Source organism: Coenobita brevimanus, chromosome 20 (genome assembly GCF_032717465.1).
Source record: "Coenobita brevimanus isolate Jiangsu-jjx chromosome 20, ASM3271746v2, whole genome shotgun sequence".
Classification (NCBI taxonomy): Eukaryota; Metazoa; Arthropoda; class Malacostraca; order Decapoda; family Coenobitidae; genus Coenobita; species Coenobita brevimanus.
Genome location: NC_136973.1, coordinates 7377904 through 7390693, shown reverse-complemented (window position 1 = coordinate 7390693; position 12790 = coordinate 7377904). Strand labels below are relative to the sequence as shown.

At 41.0% G+C, this 12790-nt stretch overlaps 1 protein-coding gene across 1 annotated transcript in view; it reads right to left on the bottom strand.

The window, feature by feature from the left end:
* Positions 1-12790, bottom strand: part of Fancd2 (Fanconi anemia complementation group D2) — a 193099-nt gene that overhangs the window by 153655 nt on the left and 26654 nt on the right. The window contains exon 4 of the mRNA XM_080266338.1: positions 106-229. Within this exon, the coding sequence (XP_080122464.1) occupies positions 106-229 (124 nt within the window). The remainder of the gene's footprint in view (positions 1-105; positions 230-12790) is intronic.

Sequence of the window (12790 nt, the reverse complement as noted above, 5' to 3'; positions counted from 1 at the left end):
TATATAGATAGATAGATAGATAGATATAGATATATATAAATAAAACAAGAGGTACTGGGAAGCCTGCTAAAATGATGGGAAAATGGTGCCAAATGATGCCGGTACCTTGAGTGGTGTGCCCTTGATCATGTCGATAATGCTGGTCGTGAGAGTGTCGGGGTCTGTGATGTGATCCAGCCATCTTAGATTGGCCAGTATTAGGCTGGCAATGTTGGCTTGGCTCTTGTCTCTGTTACAACATAATACACACACATTAACCCATTTATATATAAATACATACATACATACATACATATATATATATATATATATATATATATATATATATATATATATATATCCATCATCCAATCCTATGTTGTTCCAATATATATATATATATATATATATATATATATATATATCGATCATCCAATCCTATGTTGTTCCAATATATATATATATATATATATATATATATATGTATGTGTGTGTGTGTGTGTGTGTGTGTGTGTATGTATATACATTACTCAATATAATAAAACTTACGCATTAGATATGTATTTAAAATAATAATAATAATAAAACAACATCCAATCCTTTAATATCCCATTGGTGACTCCAGAGGGCCTGATGATTAAAAGGCCAGATCAGTGATGTTTAGAAATCTACTAGCCCTACATATTAATCCTCCTGTCAAAGCAGTTACATAGACAGGCCCTGTTGGTTCTCCTTTGGTAATCTCCTAGACTCTCAAAGAAGACATAGAAGGAAACACCCAATGCATCAAATTACAAACTCACATAATATAGAATTTAGAAAAAGAAAGGCCTTTTCCATTCATGCATGGGTCAGCCTTGTCCATTTTTTTTTTATGATATGCACAGACGATCAAATGTAGTGAAGAAAACAGAATGAAGTGCTTGTTTGAAACTGTAAGAAAGTTCGGATAAGTTGAGAGGAAGAAGGTTGTGATAGTGCCCATGTACAAAAATAAAGGATGTTTAGTAACTCCAGAATGTCTGATGGAGCAGATCCATCAAGTGTAGGCAAGCACATGCCCCTGAACTGTCCCATGCAGTGAACTGCTGTTCCCTTGTCCCCGACAGCACCTCGCCACAGTGAGAACAGGAAAGAGTGTGGTTTGGTTCCTGAATGGATGTCAACATTTGATTCTCTCCACCCAGTTAACAGGGTCACCATAGAAGGCTCCACTCACCCAATATTTGGTTACCACCCAGCATTGCAAATGATTTTCTGGGTTACAGGAAACCATTAGACTTATCAAAGTAGAGCCACCTGAAGAGGCAAGAAGAGTAATAAAAAGTACACGTTGGATGGGAGAAATAGAAAGAGAGGAAGGCAGACACAAAAAAAGAATGGTAAAGGTGAAGGAAGAAGCAGGCAGCACTACATCAGGTGAGTGAATGATGGTCACCAACACCTACCACCACAAAAATAATCGTGATCAAAGGGAGTGCAAAAATTGTATCTATCTATCTACACCCAGACGCCGTAATCCCATAAGAGGTGGCTGTTTGTCTTTGGGTTAATTGTTTTCAAGGGAGGGACACTAACCCTCCACCAACCCACTTGCTGACACGTAAGGAACACGTATGGGTTGGCTATATGGTTACCACCCATGGCTGAAAATGGTTTCTAGCTTACAGGAAACCTTTTGGCTTGTCACTCAATGAAGGGCCAAATCAAAAGGAAAGAAGAGTAATAATCAGTGACAGAAATGACGAGAGAAACAGGAAGAGAGGGCAAACACAGAAAGAGAGTGAAGAATGAGGTAGGCAGCACTACATCAGGTGAGTGGATGATGGATGCCACTACGTACCACCAGTTCCAAAATTACTGTGGTATATGTCTTTCTGAATGCTACAAAAAGAGCATTTTGGAAAAAGTATCACTGAGAAGATAAGGAATACCTAGATATCACAAGACGTGAAGAATGACAAACACGGTAGCTTTAGAAGTGGTAGAGTATGCATGACTCAAATATTTATAATGAGACAGATGGTGCATAAGGCTTGTAAAATGGACTATAAGGTCCTGTAATTACAGAATTTATGAATGTGGAAAAAGCATAAAACAAGGCAAAGAGAGGGTATATGCAAGCTTTTGGGTATGTACAGTGTGGATAGGAAACTGATGAATACTACTGAGAGTTATTATGAAGGTAGTGAAGCCTGTGTTTGGGGATGTGGCTCTGTAAGCAGGTGACTTAAAATCAATGTAAGAATAAGACATGGGTTTGTGTTGCCCCCATGGCTGTTCAACAGATAATAAGGAAGGTATTACGAGGAATTAATCCATCTATCTATAGCCAGATGCCTTAATCCCAAAAGGGGTGGCCACAAACAAATCGCCTCCATGTCGCCCTGTCCTCCGTCATTTTGTTGCCCTCCCCCTAGCTCACACCATCCTCTCTCACATACTTCTCCACTCCATCACTCTATTTCATCCTCAGCCTCCCCCACCCTCTTCCCCCTTCCACCTCACTCACATACACTCTCTTTGTCTGTCTCTCGCTCTCCATCCTTTCCATTTGGCCAAACCACCTCAATATATTTCTCCTAACACTTTCTATCACCTCCACATTCACACCATAATGCTCCTTCGCTTCCTCATTTGTTAGTCTGTCTCTCCATGTAACTCTGCATGCTCCTCTCAAATAACTCTACTCCACTGCCCTCACTCTTGACTTGTGTCCATCCACCAAGGTCCAAGTTTCACTTCCATCCGTTAAACCTGGTACCACAATACTATCATGTAGCGACTTTTTTACATCCATGCTCATTTCCCTATATTCTTTTCTCACTGCTTTCAAAGAACCAGCAACATTCCTTCCCTGTTGCACCCTTTCAAGCACTTCCTCCTCCAAACTTCCGTCCTTACTCATCACACTACCCAAATACTTAAATGCACTCACATTTTCCATTTCCTCATCATCCAACCTCACTGTGCATTCAGTGACTTCATTTCTCAAAAAGCCCATAACTTTACTCTTCCCTACATTCGCCTATAGATTCCATTTCTTACAAAGCCTTGCATTCCCCTTCGTCTTCACTCAACAATACAGTATCATCCCCGAACAACAGAACAGGAAGTTTCCATACATTGTCCTCTCTCATTGGGGCCACTCCAACATCCACTCTCCAACCTTGTATCTCTTTTATAACCCCATCCATATACAGACTGAACAACTATGGAGACATGACAAATTCCTGTTTCAATCCAACATTCAAACAAAAATTCACTCAGTTCACCATCCACATGCACTGCAGCCTTGGCACCCTCATACATACTCTTCACAACACTATGCAGCTTCCCATTTACTCTATATATTCTTAATACAGTATTTTCCACATTTCTTGTCTATCCACTCGGTCATATGCTTTCTCCAAATCCATGTAGGCTGCATACAACTTCTTTCCCTTCTCTAGAAATTTTTCCACTAAAGACCTAAGGATAACTATCTCTTCTACACAATCTTTTCCCTTCCTAAAACCTCCCTGTTCTTCTCCACCTAATTTCTGTTATTTCCCTAACTCGGTCAGTAAGTATCCTACCATATACTTTTCTTATTACACTACGAATACAAATGCCCCTATGATTACCAAACTTGTTTTTCCCCTTCCATGGGTATCAAAATTTGATTTACGTCGGGATGAGGAGAGTCATCAATGGTGAAGGGTGGAGTATCTCATATTTGTTGCATGCAGATAATGCTATGCTACATTTTTTTTAAATGCAAGAAAGGAATTAAATGCAAGAACCCAGCAAACCAATTCTTCCAAGAAAGAAAAACAAAGACAATGCAACAGAAAGCCAAATTCAAGAACCATTCATTTCGAGATGCTTGGACACACGGCGTTTGAAAGACTGGAGATCATAGGAAGTAGCAAATATGGACAGAGGGAGACAGTTCCAGAGTTGGTGTGTTGCAAATATGAAGGACTGAGAGTAACAGTCAAATCTTGCATTAGAGAGTTGGACAGAAAAGGGATGAGACTTTGTTGCTAGATGGGTGCTATATCCCTGTCGTAGAGGTGGAGGGATGCAAACAGAGAATTCAGAGGAGTAGTGACCACTGAAGTAACGACAGAAAAGAGATTATGATGCAACAGTGCGGTGAAGAGACAGAGGTTAAAGGAAGCCAGTAAGAGGAGGAGAGTTATGGAGACAAATAGTCTTTGACTCCACCATTTTGAGATGAGCTGTATGTGGGGAGCCTCTCAACATATAAGAATTGTATTCTCCACAGGGGCGAATAAAACCCGTACAGTATAGTCAACAACTGTGCAGGGGTAAAGAAGGTACAGAGTCAGCTTAGCACACCCAATCTCTTGGAAACAGATTTTACATGAGATGTAATATGATCTTTCCAAGATAGATCGAGACATTGAAACCCCAAGTGTGTTTATGGATGATGCAGTATTGAGCTAGATATTTTCTAATATTAGTGGGTACTCCTGTGGAACATTTTGACGGGTTGATAGGTGTAGGAACTGAGTCTCTGATGCATTAAAAACAAGATTATTTTTACCCCAATACAAGCCAAGTCAGACATTAGGTGAGCCATAGCCTCATCCCAAGTTTGCTGAAGTAACTGCTGAGATGGATGCTGCGGGAACCGAATGGAAAGGTGAAGGGTGGAGTCATCAATGTATGAGTGGATTGGGTTAGATGTACAGCTTAGGTCACTGATGAATAAAAGGAAGAATGTTGGTGACGGGACAGAGCCCTAAGGAACACCACTGTTGATAGATCTAGGAGAATAACAGTGACCGTCCACAACAGCAGCTATAGAATAACCAGACAGGAAGCTATAGATGAAGGTACAGATAGAAGGACAGAAACCGTAAAAGGGCACTTTGGAAAGTAAAGATTTATGCCAGACTCGACTGAAACCCTTTGAGATGTCAAGTGCGTTGGCAAATCTTTTGCCTATGTCTCAAAAGAAGGATGGCCAGGAGTCTGAAAGGTAGGTAAGAAGATCGCCAGTAGAGCGCCCCTGATGGAATCCATACTGACAATCAGAAAGAAGGTTGTGAGAGGAAAGATGCTTTATAATTTTTGTTAAAAACAGACTTGAAAACTTTTGAGACACAGGATGTTAAAGCAACTGGGTGATAGTTAGAGGGTTGGGAATGGTCACGCTTCTTTGGGACTAGCTGAATGAGAGCAAAGTTACAGCAAGAAGGAAAGATACAGCTTGATAGACAAAGGCGAAAGAGTTTATCTTGGCAGGGTGTAAGAACAGAAGCACAGTTCCAGAGGACAACAAAAAGGACCCCATCAGGCCTATATGCCTTATTAATACTGAGGCTAGTGATGGCAGAAAAGACATCAGCTGAAAAAATTTTAATGTCAGCCATGAGGAAGTCAGAGGGAGAAGTGATGGAGGAACAACACTGGAATTGTCTAATGTGGAACTGGAGGAAAAAGTCTGAGCAACGAGATCTGCTTTATCAGTAGAAGAAATAGCCACAGAGCCATCAAAGTCAAAAAGAGGAGGGAAGGATGATGAGGTAAAGCTGTTAGAAAGGTTTTTGGCAAGGTGCCAAGAAGCGGGAAGAATTCAAGTTGGAAAGCTGAGAGCATTTACTACAGATGAAATTATTTTTAGCAGAGCGAAGAACAGACTTAGCACGATTCCGGGCAGAAACATAAAAATGATGTGATTCAGGGGTGGGTTAGCTCTGGTACCTTTTATAGGCCTTCTCCTTGTTGTCAACAGCATTATAACAATTAAATCAAGGCTTTCTTGAATTAGTCGAAGAATATGAGAAAGGAATGTATGCTTCCATGCCCGAGAGAATAACCTCTTTAATGCGCATGGTACACTCACATGGCTCCCGGTCATGGAAACAATAATCATTTCAAGGAAAATCAAAGAAGTACTGCCTGTGGGCCTCCCAATCGGCAGCTCCAAGTGCTACAACCAATGTATCTTTGGAGGGTCCACAGGCCGTACTGGAGTGATAGGATGTTAAGGTAATAAGGCTGTGATCGGAGGAGCCCAACGGAGAGGAAATATTAACGATGTAAGCAAAAGGATTAGTTTTAAGGAAAACATGTAGGTTTGTTCACCAGGTGGGTCAGTGAAAGGGGAGGAGAGCCAAAGGTGACAGTGAACACTGAAATCTCCTTGAATGGAGATTTCAGAGAAAGGAGAAAGGATAGGATGTGTTCCATCGTAGAAGTATGATAGCCAAAGAATTTTTCATAGTCAGTAGAATTAAGTGATAAGTAAACAGCACTGATATATTTAATCTGAGAATGACAGGAAAGCCAAAGCCAGAGAGTAGAGAATTTAGAAGAATCAAGTTCAGGAACACGAGAGGAAGATAAGTCGTTGCGTACATACTGTATACACAACAGCCTCCCCTGGCTTTGAAATGAGTATAGAGAAAGTAGGAGGATACAGAAAAGGGTTTGCTATCATTGTCTCAGACAGCTGAGTCTCAGGAAGAGAAGGTGAGGTTCAGAGGAGGAGAGGTGGTGCTCAACAGAGAGAAAGTTAGTGAGAAATGCAAGTGTTGCAGAAATGACGAAGTGTGTCAGACAGTGATTCCAGGCAACCTGCTGAGTCGTCACTGGGAGAGGGGCAGATCATGGGAACATTTATGGTCGCCCCCCTGTGGACTTGGAGGCTTGGTTATTAGACGCCATTTTTTGAAAATTCTGAAAAGGAAGTGTAGTGTGCAATGTGCATGTAGTTTGCTGTTGACAGTTACAGAAACTGGTATAGAAGAGCATGGTGGCCTACTCTCTGTGTTACTTAAACACCGAAAAAGCTCAGCAAAAGGAGATGGTCAGGAACTAGTCCTGAGGGCTGATGAAATGGGAGCTCCAGCTCTCCCTGTCATCAGCTTTCCATCCACCTTGGGAGTACTGCCCTGTTCGACTGGTGCTACAGTCTACTCCCTGGAAAATATGTATCCATCCATCCATCATCAAATCTTATGTTACCCGATGAGAAGCGTAGGAGCCCGGGGCTTGGCAAGTTGGTCATGACATTTAAGATGAGAGTGACCAGCCTCACTCATCCCTCAGTGGTATTACATGAGCAACAAACCCCAACCACCCCTTAGATATAAACCTTCACCAGCTCAATAAAACTGGGGCACCGTAATTACCCACTAAACCAACAGGCACCAAAAATCTAGTTATATGGTTACCACTCAGTGTAGTAAATGATGTCCTGGTGCACAGAAAACCATTTGGCTTGTCACTCAGGGTAGAGTCACCCACAGCCAGAACAAAGAGGAAAGAATGAAAGAAAGAAAGACAGAAGAGGGAGTGCAGTCATCATTGGCAGAAGGAGGAGAGAAGAATGATGGAAAGGAATGAAAGAGGAGAAATGCTGGTAAATTCTGCTGAAATGTTTAACATGAGAATAATGAACACATTCTTCCACAAGAGAACAGGGAGAAAGTGGACCAAGAGAAGCCCAAATGGAGAAACAAAGTATGAAATCGGCTTCATTATAGCAGATAAGAATAACACGATCACAAATGTCACAGTTATCAACAAAGTAACTATAGGTAGTGATCACAGAATGGTGGGTTGCACAGCCAGATTCAATTTCAAAAGTGAAAGAAAGATGATATATCTATCTATCTATTGCCAGACGCCATAATCCCGTAAGGGGTGGCCATTTGACTTTGAGTTATTGGTTTTATGGGGAGGGGCACTAACCCTCCACCAACCCACTTGCTGACACGTAGGGAGCACGTATGGGTTGGTTATATGGTTACCACCCAGCGTTGTAAATGGTTTCTTGGCTTACAGGAAACCATTTGGCTTGTCACTCAACGTAAAGCCACCAGTAAAAGAAAGAAGAGCAATAAGAAGTGACAGGAAAGATGGGAGATATAGGAAGAGAGGAGGGCAGGCACAGAAAAAGAATGATAAAGGATAAGGAAGAAGGAGGCAACACTACATCAAGTGAGTGGATGATGGTCGCCACCACCTACCACCATGATTAAAGATAAAAAGATATGCCCAATAACAGTAAATAAAAACAAAGCAGCCTTTCAGTTGGAAATAAGGAACAGATTTCAGGCTCTAAGTAAAGCTGAATGTGACACTGATGAGCTGAATGACAGGCTAACAAAAGTGCTAAGAGAATCAGCGGAGGTAGTAGGAAAACCTAATACAACCAAAGCCAAGAAATATTCAGAAAAGACACTCGAGCTTATGAAAAAACGAAATGAAATGAAAGTAAAAACAAAGAAAGACGAAACAGAACGAGCGGAATTAAATAAGCTTATCAACAAAATATAAAGAGAGGAAAAAAGAAAGAAACATGGATCAGATCAAAGAAACCATTAAAAAAGGGAAAAGTCTGAAACAGGTCCGAAGTAAAATGGCACTAGGAAAGCAACAAATGACATCACTGAAAGAAAAAAACGGTGAAATCATTAAATGTTGAGATATGATGGTGAAGAGAGCTGAAGAATTTTACAAAGAACTGTATGCATCAAAGACAGTAGTACCAACAGCTAACTTTTCAGTTGACACAAGTGAAACACCTGAGGTAACACCAGACGAAGTAAATATTTCTCTTAAAAATACGAAAAGAGGGAAGGCTCCGGGAGGAGATGGAATAGTAATAGATTTACTGTTGGATGCAGGAGTAGAAGTACAAAAGAGGATTGCTCACTTATTTACCCACTGTATAAAACAGAAAAAAATTCCCAAAACATGGTACTGTACAATGTAACAGTAATTTTACTCTACAAAAAAGGTGACTCAAAAGATCTTAGTAACTATCGACCCATTAGCTATTATCAGTCATTTACAAACTCTTCACCGAAGTCCTTACGAACAGAATAACAACAATTTTGGAGGAGAACCAACCTCGTGAACAGGCAGGATTCCGAAGCGGATATTCAACCACCGATCATCTACATACAATAAATCAGCTCACTGAGAAAACTACAGAATATAATAAACCACTGTGCTTAGGTTCTGTTGATTATGAAAAGACTTTTGATTCAGTGGAGCACATAGCGATTATAAATTCACTGCGAGAACAAGGTGTGAATAAGAACATTCTAAAACTGCTCGAAAACATATATAAAGAGGGAATTGCTACAGTTAAATTACATAAGGACTCAGAAAAAATTAAGACTGAGAAGGGCATGCATCAGGGAGATACAATTTCACAAAATTATTTACAGCACGCCTAGCAAGTATTTTCAGAAAGCTAGACTCGGAAAACAAAGGAGTGAACATAGATGGAGAAAAGCTAAACCATTTAAGATTTGCAGAAGACATTGTCCTAATCTCAGAAACAGCAGACACAGTGCATGAAATGTTAAATGACCTGAACAGAGAAAGTCTGAAAGTAGGACTGAAGATGAGCCGGAGTAAAACTAAAGTAATGTTTAATACACAAGCACCAAAGAGCATCATCAGAATAAGCAATGAAATTCTTGAAGAAGGTGAGGAGGACAACTACTTGGGACAAATACTAAAATTAACAAAAGGTCATGATAACAAAATAAAAAGACGCATTACAATTGGATGGAAAGCTATCAGTAAACACAGGGACATTATGAAAAGTAGCTTGCCAGTTTGTATGAAAAGTATGTAACAAATGTATAATTCCAGCAATGACGTATGGTTGTGAGACCTGGAAACTGACAAAATCAATGGAAAATAAATTAATCTGTTCTCAGAGAGCAATGGAAAGGTCAATGTTGGGAATATCTTTAAGAGAGAGGAAAAGATCAACTTGGGTGAGAGAGCAAACTAAAGTCAAAGATATTATAGAAGTTATAAAAGAACAGAAATGGAGGTTGGCAGACCATATAGCAAGAATAAGGGATAACCAATGGAGCAAGAGGCTGACAGACTGGACACCAAGAGATTGTAAGCATAACAGAAAAAGGCCAGTTAGGAGATGGAGAGATGAGATAGAAAAATTTGCAGGGAAAATGTGGCAAAGATTGGCTCAGTCAAGGAATTCGTGGAAAACGTTGGGGGAGACCTTTGTTCAGCAGTGGACTAGTTATGGCTGATGATGATGATGATAAATATATATACTGTATATATATATATATATATATATATATATATATATATATATACTGTGTGTGTATATATATATATATATATACTGTATATATATATATATATATATATATATATATATATATATATATATATACACATACAGTACATCCCCACAGTAAGCGAGTTCCGAGTACGCGATCCCCCTTGTACGCGAGGACCCTTTTTTTTTTTTTTTTTTTAAGTAATTGAATTGAACTCCTTGTATGCAAGACGGGCAGCGAAGAGTGGCCCAAATCCGGGGTTACTCCGAGTAAACGACATTGTACCCCCAAGAAGCGATAACGGTTGCCTTCACTCCGCCCACCTTGAGCGGGAGATACCAGCAGAAAAGGCAGCAACACCAGTGATAGAGAGTGAAGATTTGACCATGATGGTGATCAGCAGGGTACCGTGTGCCCTTGATAAATTCAAGGAAGAATTCAAGGACATCGAATGCTCTCAGTTGCAAGTGGAGGAGGTGATGTCTTCACTGGACAGAACCTTCCGCTGCTACACCGACATGCACAACCAGGAAGTAAAGAGGTGGAAGCAAACACTCATCACCCATTTCCTTCACCTTGAACAAAGTGAGGAATCACTCCCTTCAACATCAGAAAAGTCATATCCTGAGGAGGATCAAGAGGCTGAATCAATGTCTGAGGTGTCAGAAACAGACTTTGAAGGGTTTATGAACGAAGTGAGTGCATAGTGCTGGTGACGAAAGTGGTGAGGAAGGTGGTGTGTCAGGTGGTGTGGTGGGTAATGCAGGAGATGCACGCTAGGTCCCTCATCCTGCCTCGGATCCTCTTCTTACCTCCATCACATCTGTTGTCCTCTTGGGTAAAGGTGAGCAGCCATATTCTTGTTGGTTTAGTTAAGTCATATCCTTGATGACTTACCTAGTAAAGCCACAATCGTGTTGGTTTACTTTATCTTAGGTAATATGTCTTAGATAGTATCCCTGTATAGAACAATACTTAGGTCTGAAAGGCGTCTCAAGGGTTGCCCATGAAGGGGGGTGCCCCCCATTTGTAATTTTTCCCATAAGTTTATGTATTCACGTACGCGAATTCCTAGTATGCGACCCATATAGACGTGTGCTAGGGGGATGTACTGTATGTATGTATGTATGTATGTATGTATGTATATATATATATATATATATATATATTTGTGGTAGGTGGGGGCACTCACCATCCACTCACCTAGTGTAGTGCTACTCTCGGGTGTCTGCCCTGTCCTCTCCTCCATCCTTCTTTCCTTCCATCTTCTGTCTTTCTTTCCTTCATTCTTTCCTCGTCTTTCTGCCTGCGGGTGACTTTACACTCCCTCTTCTGTCTTTCATTCCTTCATTCTTTCCTCTTCCTTCTGTCCGTGGGTGACTCTACACTGAGTGACAAGCCAAATGGTTTCCTGTACACCAGGAAATCATTTACTATGCTGGGTGATAACCATATAACCAAATTTTGGCGCCTGGTGGTTTAGTGGGTAATTATTGCGCTCCAATCGGACTGAGCCGGTGAAGGTTTATATCCAAGGGATGGTTGGGGTTTATTGCTCACGTAATGCCACTCAGGGATGAGTGAGGCTGGTCACTCTCATCTTAAATGTCAGGACCAACTGCCTAGCCCCAGGCTCCTACACTCCTCATGGGGCAACGTAGGATTGGATGATGGATGGATGGATGGAAGGTAATCCCTCTAATATCCGAACGCCCAATATCCGAACATCCCCAGTAACCGGACATAATCGTCCTGGGATCCATTATTCCCAAAATGGGCCAAAAAACGCAAAAAATTCTTTAAAAATCTGACTTTTTTCCCACCAGTAATTTGAAATTGCCGCCTGGTGTCAAACAGCTGTTACACCGTGGTCCCTTCACCCCTTTCTTCCTCCCCCCTCCCCCCTCCCCTGTCAGGGTTGCCATTTGGTATTTTTCATTCCCAAGTGTGGGCCAATTTGGTAATGAAAAATTCGTTTGGTAATGAATCAGAATAATGCATTACCAAATGGATTTTTCACATGTATGAGGATACACAGGATGGAGATGGTGGATTGTTTGCTCTCTCTGATTAATCTGCTACCCTACATAGCGTGAAAATAATCAACATGGTGTTAATTATAAGGAGAGTGATTACATGGTAATAAAAGAGGTACGAGGTAGGATAGTGGATGTTGGAGTGGCCCTGGTGAGAGAGGATAGTGTTTGGAAACTCCCTGTACTGTTGTTTGCAGATGATACTGTGTTGTTGAGTGAAGACGAAGGGGAGCTGCAAGGCTTGGTGGATGAGTTTGAGAGTGTGTGTAAGAAACGGAATCTAAAGGTGAATGTAGGGAAGAGTAAAGTGATGGTCTTTGAGAGAGGTGAAGTCAGTGAATGTATAGCAAGGTTGGATGGTGAGGAATTGGAAAATGTGAGTACGTTTAAGTACTTGGGTAGTGTGATGAGTAAGGATGGAGGTTTGGAGGGTGAAGTGCTTGAAAGGGTACAGCAGGGAAGAAAGGTTGCTGGTTCTTTGAAAGCAGTGATGAGAAACAAGGAAGTGAGCATGGAAGTGAAAAAGTTACTACATGACAGTATTGTGACACCAACTCTAACGTACGGAAGTGAAGCTTGGTCGTTGTTGGAAGGACACAAGTCAAGAGTGAGAGCAGTGGAAATGAGTTATTTTAGAGGAGCCTGTGGAGTCACATGGAGAGACAGGCTGACGAATGCGGACATAAAGGAGCGTTG